We start from the raw sequence: 18,248 nt of genomic DNA, 5'->3' as shown, positions 1-18,248 counted from the left end.
TTTAATTTTTTTTAATTCTAATTTTCTAGGATGCTTCTAAATGTCAAAAATGTTCGTAATATATATGTATATATGTATATAAGTATATATATTACGAAACATTTTTGACACACACACATATATATATTACACATATATGCGTGTATGTATTTAACAATATACATACACATATGTATATCTTAGGGGGGATTTTTATACATTATGTAGTATAAATTATGGGCATATTATGTATGATACATATTATGAGCATTTTACTTTCACTATTACAGTCATAATTTATATCAGAACTCTTTCTAGGATTTGTGATGTTAATAATATTATACTTAATAATGTAAATGATTTATGATTCTAATCAGTTCCAATATGGTATAAAACTGTTTGAGATATGCATTCTTCCTATAAACATTTAAATATAATTATTTTAAATATTCTTAGTTGACAAATACATTCTCTTATTAGCATCTTTCAGTACTATCTATCATAATTGAGTAGATAAGTGATATAAATTATGTTCAAGTACCAAAAAAAGAGCTTTCAGTTATTGGTTTTTTATACTAAAGTTACAAAAAGCTAATCTTATGATTAGCTTTCCAAGCATAAAGTCAGAAATATATACGTATAGTTAATAATACATATGATTGCAGAACAGATCCAAAAAGTTCATATCCATCGGCGGTTCGTGAATAAATAGTAGTGATTTTTCGTGATTTTATAGAAATTACTCAGTTTTTTTGATAGATCCGATATTGATTTATATTTTAACTATATACTCTCACTTACTTTTTATGACATTTTCACTTTTCATTGTAATGCATTTATATTTATGGAATGAATGTAATATTACTTGTAATTTGAAAATATTTTGAGAATAAGAAAAATATAAATGAAAGATACAATGTTTTTAGCCTTAAAAGAGTTAAAATTGCTGTTGAAGAAAATTTTTGATTTACATTGAATTTTTTCTGTTTGGAAAGTATTGATAAAATAATTTATTTTCCATATCCTACATATTTCATTGATATATTTTTATTATATTTTAATAAAACTTGATTTGAATATTATATAGATTATAGATAATTTTTTATCATCGTATAATCCTTACTACACGAATGATTTCAAAATATTTTGTGATATTTTCGGAGATATAAGTACAAATTGTATTTTTAACTAGTTGGTATTTTTCCATTCATGTGATAAACTAAAAATTTAATGTTATGAGAATCATACCTTTATAAATAATGGGTGTAGAGTCATACATTTTTATTCTGAATATATATATATATATATATATATATATATATATATATATATATATATATATATATATATATGTATATGAATAACAGTTTGTAATTTATATTACTACTGTAAGAAGATTATTTAAGGTATTTTTTGGGGGGAAACGGAATATTATAAATACAAAAACATTAAAAATGATTAAAACATGTTTTAAATAATAAAATTAAATTACATTAAATAATAAACGCATAGAAACTAATAAAAAGAACAGGTAATAATATGCAAAATTTTCATTGGTAATGAGATACTTAATGTGTAAAATTTATATAAAGACATGGAAAATTATATTATTTTAAGTCATTGTTCATTAACATCAAATATAATTGATATTCATATGATTTTATAACGTGATTTATTTACATAAATATTTAATTTCTTATTGATTTAAATGAAGTAACGTGACCAATATATAGGAAGGAAAAAACACAGTTATTAAATTCATTTATATGGTAAGTATATGCTAAGGAAAAGTAGCATCAGTAGTGTCTCATCATTACTACTTCTTTTGCAATAAAATTAACAATATGTAGGATATATATATATATATATATATATATATATATATATATATATATATATATACATATATAGCGAGCATTTTATTGATAAAATAGCTCACACATAATAGACATCTTCTATTATTACTACTAATTATTACTGTATTTCACTAAATTTTACAATTTATTTAGCGATACAAATGATCTGCATAAATATTACTAGCAATTTCTGATTCCCACCTGTCTCCGTTACTCAGCAATTTTTCTTTATTGTACAATAATTCTTCATGTGTTTCTGTTGAAAATTCAAAGTTTGGACCCTAAAAATAATTCATATGGTAAATATAAATCTTATGTAATAGGTATTCCCGTATATCTACATAGAATTGTTTACATTTTATGATAGATATTGACACTTAGAAATTAATATATTACTCTTACTATGTCTATTTATTCTCTTTGTCATTAGATTTGGATTACATTAAACTGATACTGAAATTTAAATTACACTAAGTAATGGTAAGGCTGGATTATTTGAATTTAGACAAAATAGCTCTATTTGAATTTAAACAAGCACTACTATATATACTTATGTATTAATCATTACCTCCACGATTGCATCCACTGGACAAGCTTCTTGACAGAATCCACAATATATACATTTTGTCATGTCTATGTCATATCTTGTTGTACGGCGGGATCCATCTGCTCTTTCCTCTGCTTCAATAGTGATTGCTTGTGCTGGACAAATTGCTTCACATAATTTGCATGCAATACATCTTTCTTCACCTGAAGGATATCTATTAGAATAAATTTATTATATTTTCTTCAGTACAAATTTTATGTACTCTTGATATAAAAAGCTTTATACCAATACCTTCTTAATGCATGTTCACCTCTGAATCTTGGACTTAAGGGACCCTTTTCAAAAGGATAGTTTATTGTTACAGGTTCACTAAAGAAGTTAGAAAGTGTAATTCCAATACCACGTATGATTTCTAGAAGCATTGATCTGTTTGTTGCATTATTATCAAACGTTAACTTCTCCGGGGAAATAAAATAATATTTAGTTCGTACAGGTACATTTAAGATTTTCGTGGAAGTTTGAAATAATTTTAAACCTGTAAAAAGCATACTTTCAGAAAATCAAATGTGTAATTAAGACAAAATAATAATTTTATAGGTTATATGATATCTGTATATTACATTTGATAGAAAAAGAATCAATTAAATTGTATTAGGAAACAGAAAATAGCTTTGTTAAATTTACCTGGTTGTATAGCTTTCAGGAATGTCATATTGAAATTTCAACAATTGCTTTCACTTCGTGCAATCACTCTTTTTACGATATACTATATATATATATATGATATATACTATACAGATACAATCTGGTTCTAACTATGCGCGAACTAAGAATAATTTTCTTCGCATTGAAAATTGAACTTCATATATCCGTATGAAACTATAGTATACATATACACATATGTATGTATATACTATACTTAGTGCACGGTCGTATAAATATAATAAGTAACTTTATAATAGACAATGGGTATAACTATACCTATTTACATCAGCTTATATAAGTCTAATATACAAACTTTTCCCACATATCAGCGGCATCTAGGTTATGTAATAATGTTCACCAAAATCTGGTATATTAATTTTCAGTATTAAAAACAATTAATTAAAATATTTCCATTGTTCCTTAGAGGAAGAAGTGAACAATAAATTTCATTTATTGATAGATTTATGTAGAATTTATAGGCTTGCCTTAATTGTCAAATATATTGTGTTCCATTTTAAAATTTAAATAGAAACAAAAAAAAAATCATATCGTTATATTACATTTATTAATTGTTTTCTAAATTTTCTTGCTGTCATGACATATAATTGCCGCTGCGGTTTAACCTGTAATGTTGAATATAGATTATAACATTGATTATGGTTTCTTATAATGCTACACACAGTAATTTAATAACAAATTTGTTTTATCTTAGTCGGAACATTTCTTTTAAATAAAATGTGTAATACATATATGTGTTAAAAAGCATAGATAAAGTATTATTTAAGTATTATATAATAGTATAATATCATCCTAATTTATTCGTAGTGATAAAAAATGTTATAAAAAAAAGTTTAAAAAGTAGTCAAAATGGCCGAATTGGTAACGAATTTAAAAGTAGTGCAAGATAAAATTATTGCTGCTTCTGCTAGAAGGTTACCCGTATGTTATAAATATTATATAAATTTATATAATGATAATTATTTTGGAATTATGTAAATGGATTAAATAAAAATATAAACATAAAACAATAGAGACATGTTTTAATAGTAATAATTTGTATATTTAACCTCCTTTTCACAGGAATACAAGTATTGTGAGCCACGTTTAGTAGCTGTGAGTAAATTGAAATCAGTTGAATTAATTGTGGATGCGTATAAAGCTGGTCAAAGACATTTTGGAGAAAATTATGTCAATGAATTAGTTGAAAAAGGAAATCACTCAAGTATTTTAGAAACATGTACAGATATACGTTGGCATTTTATTGGCCATCTTCAACGTAATAAAATAAACAAATTATTAACTACTCCAAATTTGTATATTATTGAAACAATAGATAATGAAAAACTTGCTTCAGCATTAAATACTTCTTGGTCTAAAATTAGAGTACATGAAAATTTGAAATTAAAAGTAATGGTACAAGTGAATACTAGCAACGAACAAGGTATTACATATTGTAATTCTAGTAATTGGTTACGATTATTGTTTATATTTCTATATGAAAATATTATGAACAAAAATATTGCATGTTTTATTATATTCAATCTTCCTAACATAATATTTATATGACCTTAAAAATATGAAATTCATGCAAAATTTTTGTTTCATCTTCAAATAAGTAAGTTCAAATAAATGTAAGCTATGTCTTGGCTTCTAGTTATTAGGATTATTCTGATTTTATAATTTAGTAAGTTAAATATATTGTAAATTTACATTTTCAGAAAAGAGTGGTTGTGAAATCACAGATGTTTGTACTCTTGTTCAGCATATTATTGATAACTGTACAAGTTTAGAATTTGTAGGTCTTATGACAATAGGCGTGTTTGGACATGATCTCGCTAAAGGACCAAATCCTGATTTTTTGTGTCTGAAAGAATGTAGAGAAAAAGTTTCAAAAGAATTGGGTATTGATTTAAATAAGATAGAGTTATCAATGGGAATGTCAAATGATTATGAACACGCGGTAATTTTATTAGAAATTGTTATACTTTCTTAAAAATGTCAGACATGTATTAAAATATGATATTATCTTTATGCAGGTAGAGTTGGGAAGTACTAATATTAGAGTTGGTACTGCTATATTTGGGGAAAGAGCGAAAAAGGATACCTAATGAAATACATATTTTTTGTATAATATTTGTATAAATATATTGTATAATATCGTTATAAATATAATTTATGATGTGTAGGTTGGTCGGTCTCTACAGTAATATATTACTGTTGTAGGAAACATTTTGGAAAAATTTTAATAATTTCAAGTAATAAAGTTAGATAAAATACTTCTCATATATGTATCGATAGATAGATAAAATATGTATAAAGAGTTGGACAATATCGTAAAAATGGATAAATACAGATGGATAAATAAAATAAATGGATAAATAAATAAATGGATAAATACAGAGTGATCATAAAGTCTCAATGTATTTCTAAGGAAGGCTTACTTTATTACTTTCTACTTTCTACAATTTTATTAAATTTAACAAATAACATGCCAATATATCAATAGTGGCATAGATTACTCCTTTCTTGCATCATCGGCCAATTTTTTCATTATTTCTAATCCTTCACCATTGGCTTTACGATAACCTGGCGCGGATGATTTTATTCTATCCATCCATTTAGCAACATTCACGTATTTCTCCACCTCGAAACCGAAAACCTACGATCAGTAACCATCATTTAAATCTCCAATTAATGTTTCCTTTTTCTCATGATGTATGTATACCTCCGATGTTGATACAGTGGCTGCCAATGCGAGATCGGCGATGGTCAAATTGCGACCAGCGACGTAATCTTGCCCATCTAGAAATTTATCGAGGACATCAAACGCGCCTTCGAGTACCTTGTAATATTCTGGATTGTAATTTGCCCCTCTGAACACAACTGGATACTGTAACAAGTTCGTTCGGTTTCAGGATATAATCATTTATTTTATATTCTCACCTTACTTCTCCTATTTCAAAAAGGAAGAAAACACAAGAAAGATATAAAAGTGGTTTAATTTTGAATAACTTACATAATAATTTTTCATGCCCCTATACAAGGTACCAATATCAAAATGTAATCGATGATTGACCAAGGCTCGACCAGCCGGTGTTTGCGGATTTAGACGAATGTTTTTACCATATTGATCAACTAAATATGACATGATGGCTCGACTGCAATCGTTTATTGAAAGAGATTAGAGGATGATAAGAAACGAAAATGATACACATTGCGTATTAATTAATTACAAACCTTTCAGATAGTTTGTAATCGCCGTCTACAAGAAAAGGGACAGTTTTCTGTGGATTCAGCTATAATAGGAATATAATCGCCATATGTTATTTTACGCATTATTGTAAAAATTTAATTTTAAAACATACTCTGTAGGTATCGAATAAAACGAATAGCGGAATATCGAAGAACGAAATAAAACAGAATAAACGCAGTCCTCTAATTAATTATTGCGTTCTATTAATTACTTTCAGTTAACTGTTGCGAATGCTGTATAATCGAGGAAGCGTATAATGTTTCGTTGACCGTACATTATTAATTTGATAGGTCCATATAATATAGTGTATTGATAATAATACTATTTCAATTGACATTATTACGTAAATGACTCTTGATATTTATTTAAGATTTTTAACCTTTTGCGGTTTTATGTTGACCATATTCGACATGCTATCACAATCGATTGTCAATTGAATATATAAAACGTATTTTTTTATGTTATGGATTAACTTTATGGAAATATACCAATATAGATATGTTACTTGCTACGAAAATATGAAAATTTATCTAAATTACGAACAGTACATTTCCGAGGGTGAACTAGAAGAGATGAAATGTTATAATAATATGCGATATAGTAAACTTCGTAAAGAATAGATAATACAAGACATATTTAAGCACGCTGACCTGTTCAAATTCTGGCTTTAGATGTTCGCCTTCAAATAAATTGATTTCTATTAAATTTAAAGTAATACCAATGGCCTCGGCAGTCAAGAGAACCGCTCTGCAGGGTGAACTCATTGGCGTGTAATACAGATCCACTGACATGATTGCTTGTTAACTAAAAGAATATATTTCAACATCAGTTACAATGTAATTAAAATTCATGATGGTAGTACGCAGTATAACTGAATGTAATATAATTCCTCGCAAAGGATAGATAGAAATCATTAATAATAATTAACTGGTTGAACATTTTAAACACACGTGTAGCTTGTGACTTGCCGCTCAATGCAATTAAATGTACGCATTTGCTGCGTATCACATGCTAGTGAAGTATCGTTTCAACGTTATCGAAAAAATATTTCGTTGCAACTTTAAAACTTTCGAGACCGTCAGTGAAAAGTATTGAAATATTCCATTACACGCCCCTTTTTTTCAGCGGCGCCGGTTTCGTTCACAACGATTTTCGATAGAATCAATATCGCTAACTAAATCAATATACACACATACGAAAGTTACAGAACTATCCTGTGTACCTTACTTCGCATTTAATGCGTTCTATGGCACATTCTTTTCGTCATTGTTGAACAATGCCAAGAGTTATTGTGAGATTTTCCAATGTTTGCACCATGAATATTCGGTTTTAGTTGAAGTCCAATAAAGATCGAGAATTTGCATCGAAAAAACGTATAAAAGAGAAACAAAACAGAAAAGGGCGATAAAAAATTGGAAAGAGGAAAGAATTCGTTTGCTCTTACGACGAATGGAACGAGCGATGGCGAGATTGCCGAACTGAAATTCGATGGGAACCGTTTGCAAAGCGCAACACGCGCGGAAGCGCGCGACAAGTAAGGGTTTCATCTTTTGGCCGATTGAAGCGTATTGCCACAGTTTTGTTTTCAATCGATGTAATAGATAGAACCTATATATACGTGATCTGGAACTACATGTGTAGCGAAGTACAGCTACGTGCGTGCGCCATTAACAAGCAATCGATACACGCGAAACAGTTCAAGCGTACGTACAAACAACGTAAAGAAGGCGACTTATTGAACTGTCTAACAACGAGAATTGGGTATATGTATACGATAAATTCAAAATCATACTTCTTACTTGTCGAGAGCTTCTTAATTTAGAAATAAATCTAATAAATAAACAAATTTTAATTTATTAATAAATCTTGGTGCTCTTTATAATCGGTATACGAAGCAGTGAACACAATCACGAACATGCAAAGAAATAATTGCTACCTTTTCGTAATAGTAATAATTCTACAACTGGCGTGTGGTATCAAATTCCTTTTTAATAATTATTATCACTGTCTTGAGAAATATTAGTGCGGTCGTTCCTTGTGAACGGTAGGAAAGGTATGAATATGCTTTATCTTATTCGTACAGGTGAATTGATTGTGAGTAGAGCTTGTGCGCTGACTCGTTCGATGTACATGTACATATAATAATATATGTATGTGCATGTATGTAATGGCTGTAGAAAGTATCTACACACCAAAAGTATTCGTTAAAGAGACAAAAGTGTACAGAATATGTTTAATATGTAAAATTATATAAAATATCGGAAATACGCAAAGTAAAGTACTCGTTATGATCTTTAATAAGCAAAAACGAGTCTCTATTTAAGTTCTATTTCTTTCGAATAAATTGTTTTAACTTAGAAGTAATCACAAATGATCACACTTTTATGTAAATATCATTTCCTTCTAAAACTATTAAAATTTATTTTTTTTTTTTTTATTCTTCTTTAATGATATTTTATTCATTAGGTGATGTTTTACGATAGGACTCAAAGTTTCCTCGTAGAAACGAAAAGATCTTTTCCGTTTGGTTATAGCAAAAAGAAAAGCAACTATCGATGAAAGTGTTTCACCGATCATTGTAGTGTAATTAAAACGTACGTGAAACCGAGGTCGAGGATAATTAGCAAATGAACATCGAATCAAAAGGATGGTCATTGCTGAAGTAAATTGGTCGCACTGCGAACAGCAAGTGGCTACTATAATTACAAGGTTCATTAATACGTATTTGATGCTGATTCCACTATTTACCGTATCGTACGTGGTAATGGTAATTTTACCTTAAATGGGTTCGAAACAGTTCTTTTTTACCGTATGTGAACATCAAACTGACAACTATTACAACGTGTTTTTAGTATATCCTGGAATCTCTAAAAATTTGCGATATATTTTTTATTTAATTTTTCATGTAGAATTATTTCTTTCGTTCGTTTCGATATTAAAACAACGCCACCGTAGGAGACAGTCAAATTAAACAGAATTAGGTACGTAACAATGTTGTTGGTTACCTCAATTCGTACGAAAACTAAAATGAAACTATGTAAAATTCAGTATACACATATGGCGATATGAATATGCAATGTATTAATATTTTTGGAACTTAATGTTTGCCAATTTTTAGAATTTCAGGTGAAACACAAATTCGATAGTGTATACGCGTCGATGTACTGCTATAACGACTCCGCAATAGCATTTACGAGCTTTCTGAGCCGGATCTACACTTGACGAACAACGCGGACAAGCATGAACGAACATGGACGAACAAATGTGGACGGTATTGTGAGCATGAACGAGTGTGAACGAGTATCAACGAATTCGATTTCTCGCTTGTAAATACGCTGAAGGAAAATATTCATTTGTGAAATAATATTCGTTGAAACAATCGAATATCGGCTGGTGCTTATTCACTTGTAAAGTTTCCATGTGTAACACGTTGACTGCTGATGATGCCATGCTGGAGTCATTGGTTGATTGGTTTCGACGATGAACGAGTAACGACACGTACAAATTGTTTCCGAATGGTGTGGAGAAAATGAACGAGTTTTAAGAAAAATTTCAGTCGTAACGAAAGGCTGCGTGACTTCGGCCCAACATTCTTATTTACGTTTGCGTTAATTACCGATCTGACAATTAAATTAGTTGGGTGAACGATGATCTCGCGTGAAGCGCTTCTGAAAATTGAGTGAAGTTGGAGTTGACGGAATTGATAATGTCGAGACATTTTTGGACGGTATTAATAATAATAAATACACCCTTTGCAAAATATAAAACAGTAACAGCATATATAAGGCAATTATATACGTAGCATTTAGACTCTATAATTATACGTAAGCAGAATTCCTCTCTGTAAGAGGGAACGATAAAAAATTTATTCATATAGAATTCACATAAAAGAAATCATGGTTTCGAATATTGTTATTGTGTTTTGCTTTTCACTTTTTCGCCATGCTATCCACCAATTCTTTGAATGCCTTTACGCCTGCGTTGTTGTACTCTTCGTATTTTGGAGCTTCCGACTTGATCTTTGCGTACCATTTGGTCACATTTTTATATTTGCTGAGATTGTAGTCCATGACCTGTTGTTAAAACGATGTAACGAATAAATGTGACTTTATATAAAAGAGTTCTCTAAAACTCTCTTTTATGACTTTTTTCTAAGTCTCTTGATAGTGGCGTTACTGTCATATTATTATCAATGTAACATATTGATGAATATATTACAGATGTTCGATAATACAGCAGCTTATTACGTTGGGAAAATAGGAATTATTCAAAGAAATTAGGTTGTAATTACTTTGCAAATATAAATTGGATTCTTTTTTTCTTTTTTTCTTTGATAAGATAATATTTTCAAGGAAGTTACCTCTATCGTGGACACGGTGGCCACAATGGCCAGGTCAGCAAGAGTCATGTTCTCTCCTGCCACGTAGTCTTGTCCTTCGAGGAATGTATTAAGGAAAGACATGGCCGTACCAATAGCGTCATATTTCGCTTGATCTTTAGGGGCTTTGGCGAAAATTATAGGATACTAATGAAAAATTTTAAGATCGCTGATTAATTATTCGCTTTATACACATTCTAAAATAAAAGATTAAATAGCGGTTTTAGATGATTCGACGAGAAAATCATGTATATATCACCTAAATTGTCTACTTTTATAAAAATAAAAGAAATTATTTACGAATACCACGCATAATGAAATATGTAAGATTCTATTAAGTTGGTCTTTTATTTAAAAAAAATCTAGCAACGTTATGTAATATAGAAATTCCTTTCAATACGCCATAAAAAGTTACTAAATGGCTTTAAACTTACGTAATAGTCTGCGAAAGATTTATACAAGGTGCATGCGTCGAAATACAATCTTTGATCAACGACCGCACGTTTCTTCGGATCCTTTGGATATAACGAGTCATTCTTACCATATTGATTTACCAGATATGTCATAATAGCCCGACTGAAAGAAAAAGAGTGTACATAACGTCTATACGTTTTTATTCCTGATCTTGTTAATTATTGTCATTGCTCGTTCGTATTAGAGTACTGGAATACTCCATACGTGAAAATTGTAACACAGACTTGTAAGATAGAAAGTGCAAATCTACTGAAAGGAAAGACACAATTGCAGCAGAATTACAAAATAGCGTTAGAGCGATAATAGGATTCTATTTCTTGGAACGAAATGTTAGTTAACGATCAATTTATTAAATTCCTGCTAGTCTGTTATCCGAATAATTTTCGCCTGATCATACGCACTGTAATCGTATGGGTATTTAAGTGCAGGTATACTTATATAGCATACAAACGGTAGATCATCGTATTGAGAAAAGAAAGTAAGATTCTTTGAAATTAAAGAAGTATTCATAATATAATATATAAATCAATTTCACCTTTCCCACAAGTAGAAACCATTATCATCGATTGTAGGTATCGTGTGCTGTGGGTTCATCTGTACATAAGGAGACATCAAACATATTACCAAAAATATTAAAAGTAAATATAAATATAATAAAATATTCGAGTATTCGATACAAGATATTAATTTCTTGCTTTAATAGAATTCAATACAAGTGTAATAGAATTATATTTAGCTTATATTAATTACACGTACCTTCAGATATTCTGGTTTTAAGTTATCTCCGTTCATTATAGCAACTTCCTTAAAATTCATTTGGATACCAAGCGCGGCAGCCGTCAATGCAGCGGCACGGCACGGAGCGCTTCCAGGAAGTTGATAAAAATCAATTGGCATTTTGATTTCTGTAACGGTATGTAATGCGTCGATTAAGAAACTCGTTGACTTCGATTCGGATTGATGTATAGAATTAAAAATAGAAATAAAATTTAGACTGGCTATTACTTAAACGATTATAAAATTATATTATAGTATCAAAATTATTAATAAATTTATTTACTTATTGCGAAATGATTATGCGTTAATTTAAATAATGAAATATGTGATCGTTTTAACTATTCAACAAACGTGCGATAGAAGAAAAGTTTTAACGATATTTATAGATACAGTGAATATAGATATAATATACAGTGAACATGAACCATACGAAAAAACGTTTCAGAAAAATATTGCTCGATATCGTGGAGGGTGTAGTATACTCTTGTGTACTTGACCTTACGGTAACCTTGACACCTCTCTATGGTGCACATCGGATAACGCTAATGCCGGCGACACATCGGATTTGAAAGTTCGTATCTCGATAACGGATGGCGCGAACGATACGGGTTTATGGTATTTTGAAAACGTTTGCTACAAACGTCAGCTACAAGAATATGTAATAAAAGATGTAAGTATCCGTCCAAAAATTGTAATGCCACTCTCAAGGTTACCGCAAGATTGAATACACAAGAGTATAGCATGTCCCCCTCAACGCTGTCCAATTTTTTTCTGAAATATTTTTTTGTATCCATGTTTTTTTCGAGATATTTTAGCGGTTCGAGATAAATTCGACATGCTGTATATCGTACATAGATAGAAAATTACATATGTATGCGTGCATATGTATAAGCGTATATAACAGCGAGTAATATACGTGTATCCACGTATTTGTGCACATAACAATGGCATGACTCAGTATCGAGATCGTAACGATTAAGAGGGGAAAAGAGTACAGTGCGGAGATAGAAGGAAGTTCTCCGAAGGAATGCCGATTGGTTGTTTTTCACACAACTCGATACAATCTCAAAGTTAAACACCGTATTGGCGGAAAATGGTGGAGGCCACTGAGATTAATAATTCCTTTGCCCCTGTACCGTTCCACGAAATCTCTTTCTATCTTCGTGTTACGCGTGATAGTTATTTAGGTCAGCGGAAATACTAAATAACTTTCCATCATGCAATAGCCGGTTCATCGCGTCTTCAATGAATTCCTTACTACTATACACTGGTTAATATACAAAAGCTCAGTAACTATATCACTTTATATTCATTCGATACAGTCGCAAGTAACTTTTATATCGATGTTTATTCAAATGTACCAGTATTTTTTAAAGAATCTATACCTTTGTATAACTACAAAGTTACGTTTGCTATATATATAATATATATAAATTAGTGTATAGAAATATATTGATATAGTGTGAAAAATGTAATGTAATACATTGGTTTAACATATTAATACGTTACATTTAAATACATTAGATCTATTAACTTAAAAACAGCCAAGCATATATAATGGCATGCCTGTTGCACCAAACAAGTTGCGTCACGGGTCAACTTCTCATCGCTACAAGATTACATATTTTCTCTGTATTATTCGTTCACAGTTTTAAAGGATTACAGGCACACTTGAAGTAAACACTCTTTGTCTGGTTATCTCCACCATGCACCAAATCGATAATCGTGTTTGCAAAATGATATATTGAATTTCACTCTCAAGCAATAGTTATACAACAATGAGATACGGATTCTACTTTATTCAGCAAAAACACAATTGATAATTAAAATCAACGTTAAATCAAAAATTGAAAGCACTGTTCATGAAACTTCGTACCGGTTATAGTCGGATCTTCGGACGACGAAAACAAGGATGATATGTGGCAGATAAACGAAGACGAGTAAAGTAAATTCAAATACGAGTTTTTCAATGGTACACTACCAGATAATTGCGAGCTATCTAAAGGAGTTAGCTCTCCAGTCTCTTTATAAATGCCAGCGTATCTACCATATGTCCTCCTTTTCCAGTAGCGAATAAGAGAGTGCTGCGCAGGCTCAACCGGTTTCAACTTGTTACGAGTATGGAGGTATCACCTCCTTTGCTTTTCCTCTTCGATATTTTTCGGACTTTCAGATCGTTAGATTTCGTTAGAATTTAGTATGTACAACGATACGCTATTAGAAGCTGTTCGAAGTATTTAAGACGATTTATTTAAAAAGTGTTTTAAAAAGTAGGGCGATTATAAAACAGATAAAAATATTCTTATCTCATCGTGACAAAATAATAATAGTCCTGAAACTAGCATATTGAATAGAACGTGTTGCCGAGTTAAATTATCAAGAAAAATGTGTAACTTTTATCCGTAAACTTTTATGATTAATGTGATATTGATTTATTATTAAACGTTTTTTACATGTTCAATTTTTTTGATATTGCACGAATTGTTATATTTGCTTACAGAATGTATTTTCGTTTTGATTTTAAAGCTAAACAGAGATATAAAATGTAATGTCATTTTACTTGGTGATGTAACTATTGTTTCATTTGCTCTTATTTATACACCGGGTGACTTTGCAATAATGTAGTATATAATGTAGCAACGATACAATCCTATGTAACGTAAAGGATTATTTTACGAATCAAATCCTTCTTTCGTAATAAACTTAACTTTTTAAAATTCTATCACGCTGTTCGGCTTTATTTTGCGAAACATAATGAGAAATATTTGTCAAGAGTATTTCAAATGTATTTCAAATAGATTAAGCTGGTCGCTCGAGGTGAAAGTACTTCCGTTCAGCCTCGAATGCAAACTCGAAGGTTTCAAAAATAAGAAAATAACTAAACCTAAAGTAAAGCGATTATATTAGGTTGTCCCAAAAATGTTTTTCGTTATCTGCAAATCTGCTTTATCTGGCTGCTTTATCTGGCTATGACAACACAAACATGAAACCTAATCTATCAAATGTCGCCGACCGTCTTCTAGCTATCTCAGGGCACGTTTCGTTTTCATTAAAACAAAAAATGTTGTGCATCTATTATTTTCTTCTAAAACGAAAGAAACTTTTAGGACAACCTGATAGATGTTCAGAGAAAAAGACAAATTTTTAATACATAACGTTTTCAAGTATTTGAATTCGATACTACAAAATATATGTAAATATAGAGATATAAATAGAAATATATTATATAAATACAACATAACATACCGCTAATGAATTTCATTTTATAAGCCTTTATGCGATAACATACAATTAAAAAATATTTCAACGTATTCCATAACATAACGAGGATTCTCAAACGTTAGAAGCATGTTTTTCTAACGATAAAGTTGATACATATAGGTGTTACGTAGGTACATATTATCAGGTTTAGCAGGATAGTTATTATGATTAAATATAGATTAGTTAGCTCGTGTCATGTCATTGACAACGATATTTAACGTAACAAACAAGAATATAATCGTAAACTTGCAAATGGTTTGTTTAAAAATAGACAGGAAATTATAGTCGTGTTACATAAAACTAACGCTATGTATATATTGTCGTTGCTGACAATGAATTCGCTCTAACGAATCCTTTAATATATTTTATATATAATATTTAATATTTAAGTGTCATTAAATATTTTGCGCGTGTAAATAAATATTTCATTCGTTTCAGCACGTAATGGGTTCCGTGAAGCTCGCAGACGATTGGAGCACATTCTCAATGCGACAAATTGATTGCTTCGTTTTTGAGAAAATAGTTCGATACACAATACAATGCCAGAGCGTGGTCACGGGCTAGGAGAATCGATCACGAGCTTGTAAACTGGTTGACCCACTTTTCCTTCGTTACCTACCTGATTCTCGCGATGCATGCATCGTGGAAATACCGAGATCCAAGAAGACCGCAAATCCTTCGATTTAACGTCGCCGCGCACGTCCACGCCACCGGAAATGTAGCTCTAATCATTTGTGGTTACGGCCATACCGGGAATGCGGAACGCTCTTTTGGAAGACGCGGATTAATTACGAATAGCGCGGCAGAATCGAATTCATCCACGTAGATCGAGCCGTACGGAAAATTTCCTCCGAAAGATTCGTAAGCTTCGTGCGCAATTTCAAGCCTGTTTCAAACAATATCGCCACGATAAATTGAATATGCTGTATTCGATATTGAACGATCGAGCGAAATTGACCGATTGAATTATCAAATTTTTAGTTAACAATTCACATATAAACGGCCGACTGTACAACGTTGTTAGTGATTTTTCACGTTGAAACAATATTGAAAGCAATTAAAAAACGCGGATATTTTCGGATATTTAGAAGTAAAAATAATTTATCGCGTTCGTTGACTTTGCTTTATTTATACAGCAATAGTGATTTTACTATCTACAATTTCCGCAAGTTAATTTACTTGTATAAATATATTTGATCAAATGCTTTCCTGTTTCATACGAGATGCATAAAAATGTTTCAATTTGCTTCTGAATATTCCGTATTATTGAAAATATTTAATAGAAATTTGTAATTACGACGTTCAATTGTATTGTAGCGTCACTGCTTTTCCATTGTAGTACGGTCCTCGGTTAATAGGTTTCCAGAACGAAATCTGTTCCGCTTTTAAAAAAGTGAGTGATGCCGGTATACGGTATTTGACATTAAAATTATTTAGTAGTTTTAGTATTTTTTTTTCATCGAACCAGTAAAAACTACCAGGAATTTAAATATATTGCATTATCTGGTGCGAGATCCATTTGCAAATCGTTTAATTATCGGGAGGATGAATCGACTATTATCCGATGATTCACGGTACTACAACGTCGAACATCCTTTTAGAATTGAAAATTAATTTTATTTTAGGTATTGTCATTTAATAAACCATGCTATTTAATAAACGAAAGTTTTCTTTGTCAATTAACGTTAATTCTTTCACAGTTATTATTTCATTATTCGCTTGTTACGTAACAGTATGATTAAATTAAATACGAAGGCAGGCTTTAACGTTGTCAAGGAAATAATGAAAACTCGATTTTTCACTTAATAGAGTGAAATTAAGTTGAGCAACTATGCATTTGTAATTTCTTAAATATTTGCTTCCCTTTCGAAAGCAAGAATGAATCGTTATTAAAATACTTTGCAAACTTCTCCTATATAACACGACTATGTTACGTGCGGCAATATTTTCGCATTAAATAACACCGTATGAACGAAATATCGAGCAAGTTGTTATTCGTCGTAAATAAAACAAATGGAAAAGAATCAAATTTTGCAGAATAAAGCTTCCTTTCGAGGAAAATCGTGTATATTTATACGTTATATACACGGGGCAACGTTCAATTATTTTTCTATAATTTTTAATTCGTCGTGCAGTATCTATGCTAATTTATAGGCCATACGATATACTTATACGATCCTTGTGTATCGTCCTAAACCATCGACGAAAGGCATACGAGAAAGAAATGTCCGCCCGTTGCGAGAAACTTTGCTAATCGATCTATCTGAAATAAATAATAAAATCTGAAATAACAATAACGACGGATCAAAAAGCGTGGAGAAAGCCGTATCTGAGGAGAGCAGAACTGCGTTGGGAGGCGGTTCGTTTTCTGTGCGGCGCGCGGCGCGAGTTTCTTCCGAGGCGTTCTCAATTTCGCCGGTAAAAACATTATCTTCCCTTCGATGATTCCTCGAGGGCGATCCGCGCGGCCGCATTCGCGAAATGGACCGTGAGTTAATTAAATTCAGGAACAGGAGAATGCCGTGGACCGTCGAACAGGAATTCCGGGAACGGAAGCGCAACGGGTTTTTCAGCCGGCATACTCGGTCCAGGATTCCGCAGTTTCTGCCGCATCATGGTTGTATCGTCCAGCAAAATTATTGTCCGTGTTGCGTAATTCTTGGCACGTAGTCTCACGCACGACCGGCGAACGCATGCCTCTGTGAAAAACATCGCGTACGGAAGTCGAACGAGGACGAAACAATCAGTGGATGGGGAAAAAAGAGAGATGAAAAAATAGACGACGATAGAACCTCTCTTTGATTTTCAAGGGATTCGGATAATTTGGTTTTTATTTTTTGCGATTGATTTATCGACGTTCCCTCTATTCGCTTAATTCCGCAAAAATTAGTACATTGTGTCACGGAAATTCTGGAAAATATTTGAACATATTATCCATTGGTCAATATTTCTCGGAAAGAAAGAAGAGAAAAGAAGTGGATTCTCACTGTTAGCGTTACTTCTAACTTCGCTGGTGAC

At 31.2% G+C, this 18,248-nt stretch overlaps 3 protein-coding genes and 1 long non-coding RNA gene across 5 annotated transcripts in view; 2 read left to right on the top strand and 2 right to left on the bottom strand.

Annotated features, from left to right (window-relative positions):
- Positions 1 to 1,883: 1,883 nt before the first annotated feature.
- Positions 1,884 to 3,223, bottom strand: ND-23 (NADH dehydrogenase (ubiquinone) 23 kDa subunit). The gene is made up of 4 exons (XM_069122009.1): positions 3,067 to 3,223; positions 2,674 to 2,917; positions 2,404 to 2,596; positions 1,884 to 2,116 (listed from the first exon to the last, which is right to left on the bottom strand). The coding sequence occupies exons 1-4, from the start codon at positions 3,092 to 3,094 to the stop codon at positions 1,985 to 1,987; spliced, it is 597 nt and encodes a 198-aa protein (XP_068978110.1). The 5' UTR covers positions 3,095 to 3,223; the 3' UTR covers positions 1,884 to 1,984.
- A 198-nt stretch (positions 3,224 to 3,421) lies between these two features.
- On the top strand, positions 3,422 to 5,370 carry LOC138184233 (pyridoxal phosphate homeostasis protein). 2 transcript variants are annotated; one of them, XM_069122007.1, is made up of 4 exons: positions 3,422 to 4,026; positions 4,168 to 4,528; positions 4,806 to 5,047; positions 5,128 to 5,370. In XM_069122007.1, the coding sequence occupies exons 1-4, from the start codon at positions 3,955 to 3,957 to the stop codon at positions 5,227 to 5,229; spliced, it is 777 nt and encodes a 258-aa protein (XP_068978108.1). In that variant the 5' UTR covers positions 3,422 to 3,954; the 3' UTR covers positions 5,230 to 5,370. The 2 variants fall into 2 exon arrangements, with proteins under 2 accessions (XP_068978108.1, XP_068978109.1); XM_069122008.1 differs by having other exon boundaries at positions 3,431 to 4,026; positions 5,124 to 5,272.
- Positions 5,371 to 5,535: 165 nt separating this feature from the next.
- The window catches only part of GstD1 (glutathione S-transferase D1), a 110,800-nt gene continuing 98,087 nt past the window's right edge, over positions 5,536 to 18,248 (bottom strand). The window contains exons 2-11 of the mRNA XM_069122284.1: positions 11,949 to 12,097; positions 11,728 to 11,786; positions 11,153 to 11,294; positions 10,701 to 10,865; positions 10,273 to 10,413; positions 6,991 to 7,140; positions 6,325 to 6,383; positions 6,104 to 6,245; positions 5,813 to 5,977; positions 5,536 to 5,746 (exon numbers count right to left, since the gene is read on the bottom strand). Of these exons, the coding sequence (XP_068978385.1) occupies positions 5,603 to 5,746; positions 5,813 to 5,977; positions 6,104 to 6,245; positions 6,325 to 6,383; positions 6,991 to 7,140; positions 10,273 to 10,413; positions 10,701 to 10,865; positions 11,153 to 11,294; positions 11,728 to 11,786; positions 11,949 to 12,097 (1,316 nt within the window). The 3' untranslated portion in view covers positions 5,536 to 5,602. The remainder of the gene's footprint in view (positions 5,747 to 5,812; positions 5,978 to 6,103; positions 6,246 to 6,324; positions 6,384 to 6,990; positions 7,141 to 10,272; positions 10,414 to 10,700; positions 10,866 to 11,152; positions 11,295 to 11,727; positions 11,787 to 11,948; positions 12,098 to 18,248) is intronic.
- On the top strand, positions 8,798 to 10,270 carry LOC138184236 (uncharacterized). Its single transcript, XR_011174295.1, has 2 exons — positions 8,798 to 9,049; positions 9,459 to 10,270. It is a non-coding gene; the product is annotated as an uncharacterized LOC138184236 (long non-coding RNA).

Source organism: Bombus flavifrons, chromosome 10 (genome assembly GCF_040668555.2).
Source record: "Bombus flavifrons isolate JBK064 chromosome 10, iyBomFlav1_principal, whole genome shotgun sequence".
In the NCBI taxonomy this organism is placed as follows: domain Eukaryota; kingdom Metazoa; phylum Arthropoda; class Insecta; order Hymenoptera; family Apidae; genus Bombus; species Bombus flavifrons.
Note: the sequence above shows the minus strand (reverse complement) of the source record. Positions and strands in the feature narration are given on the sequence as shown.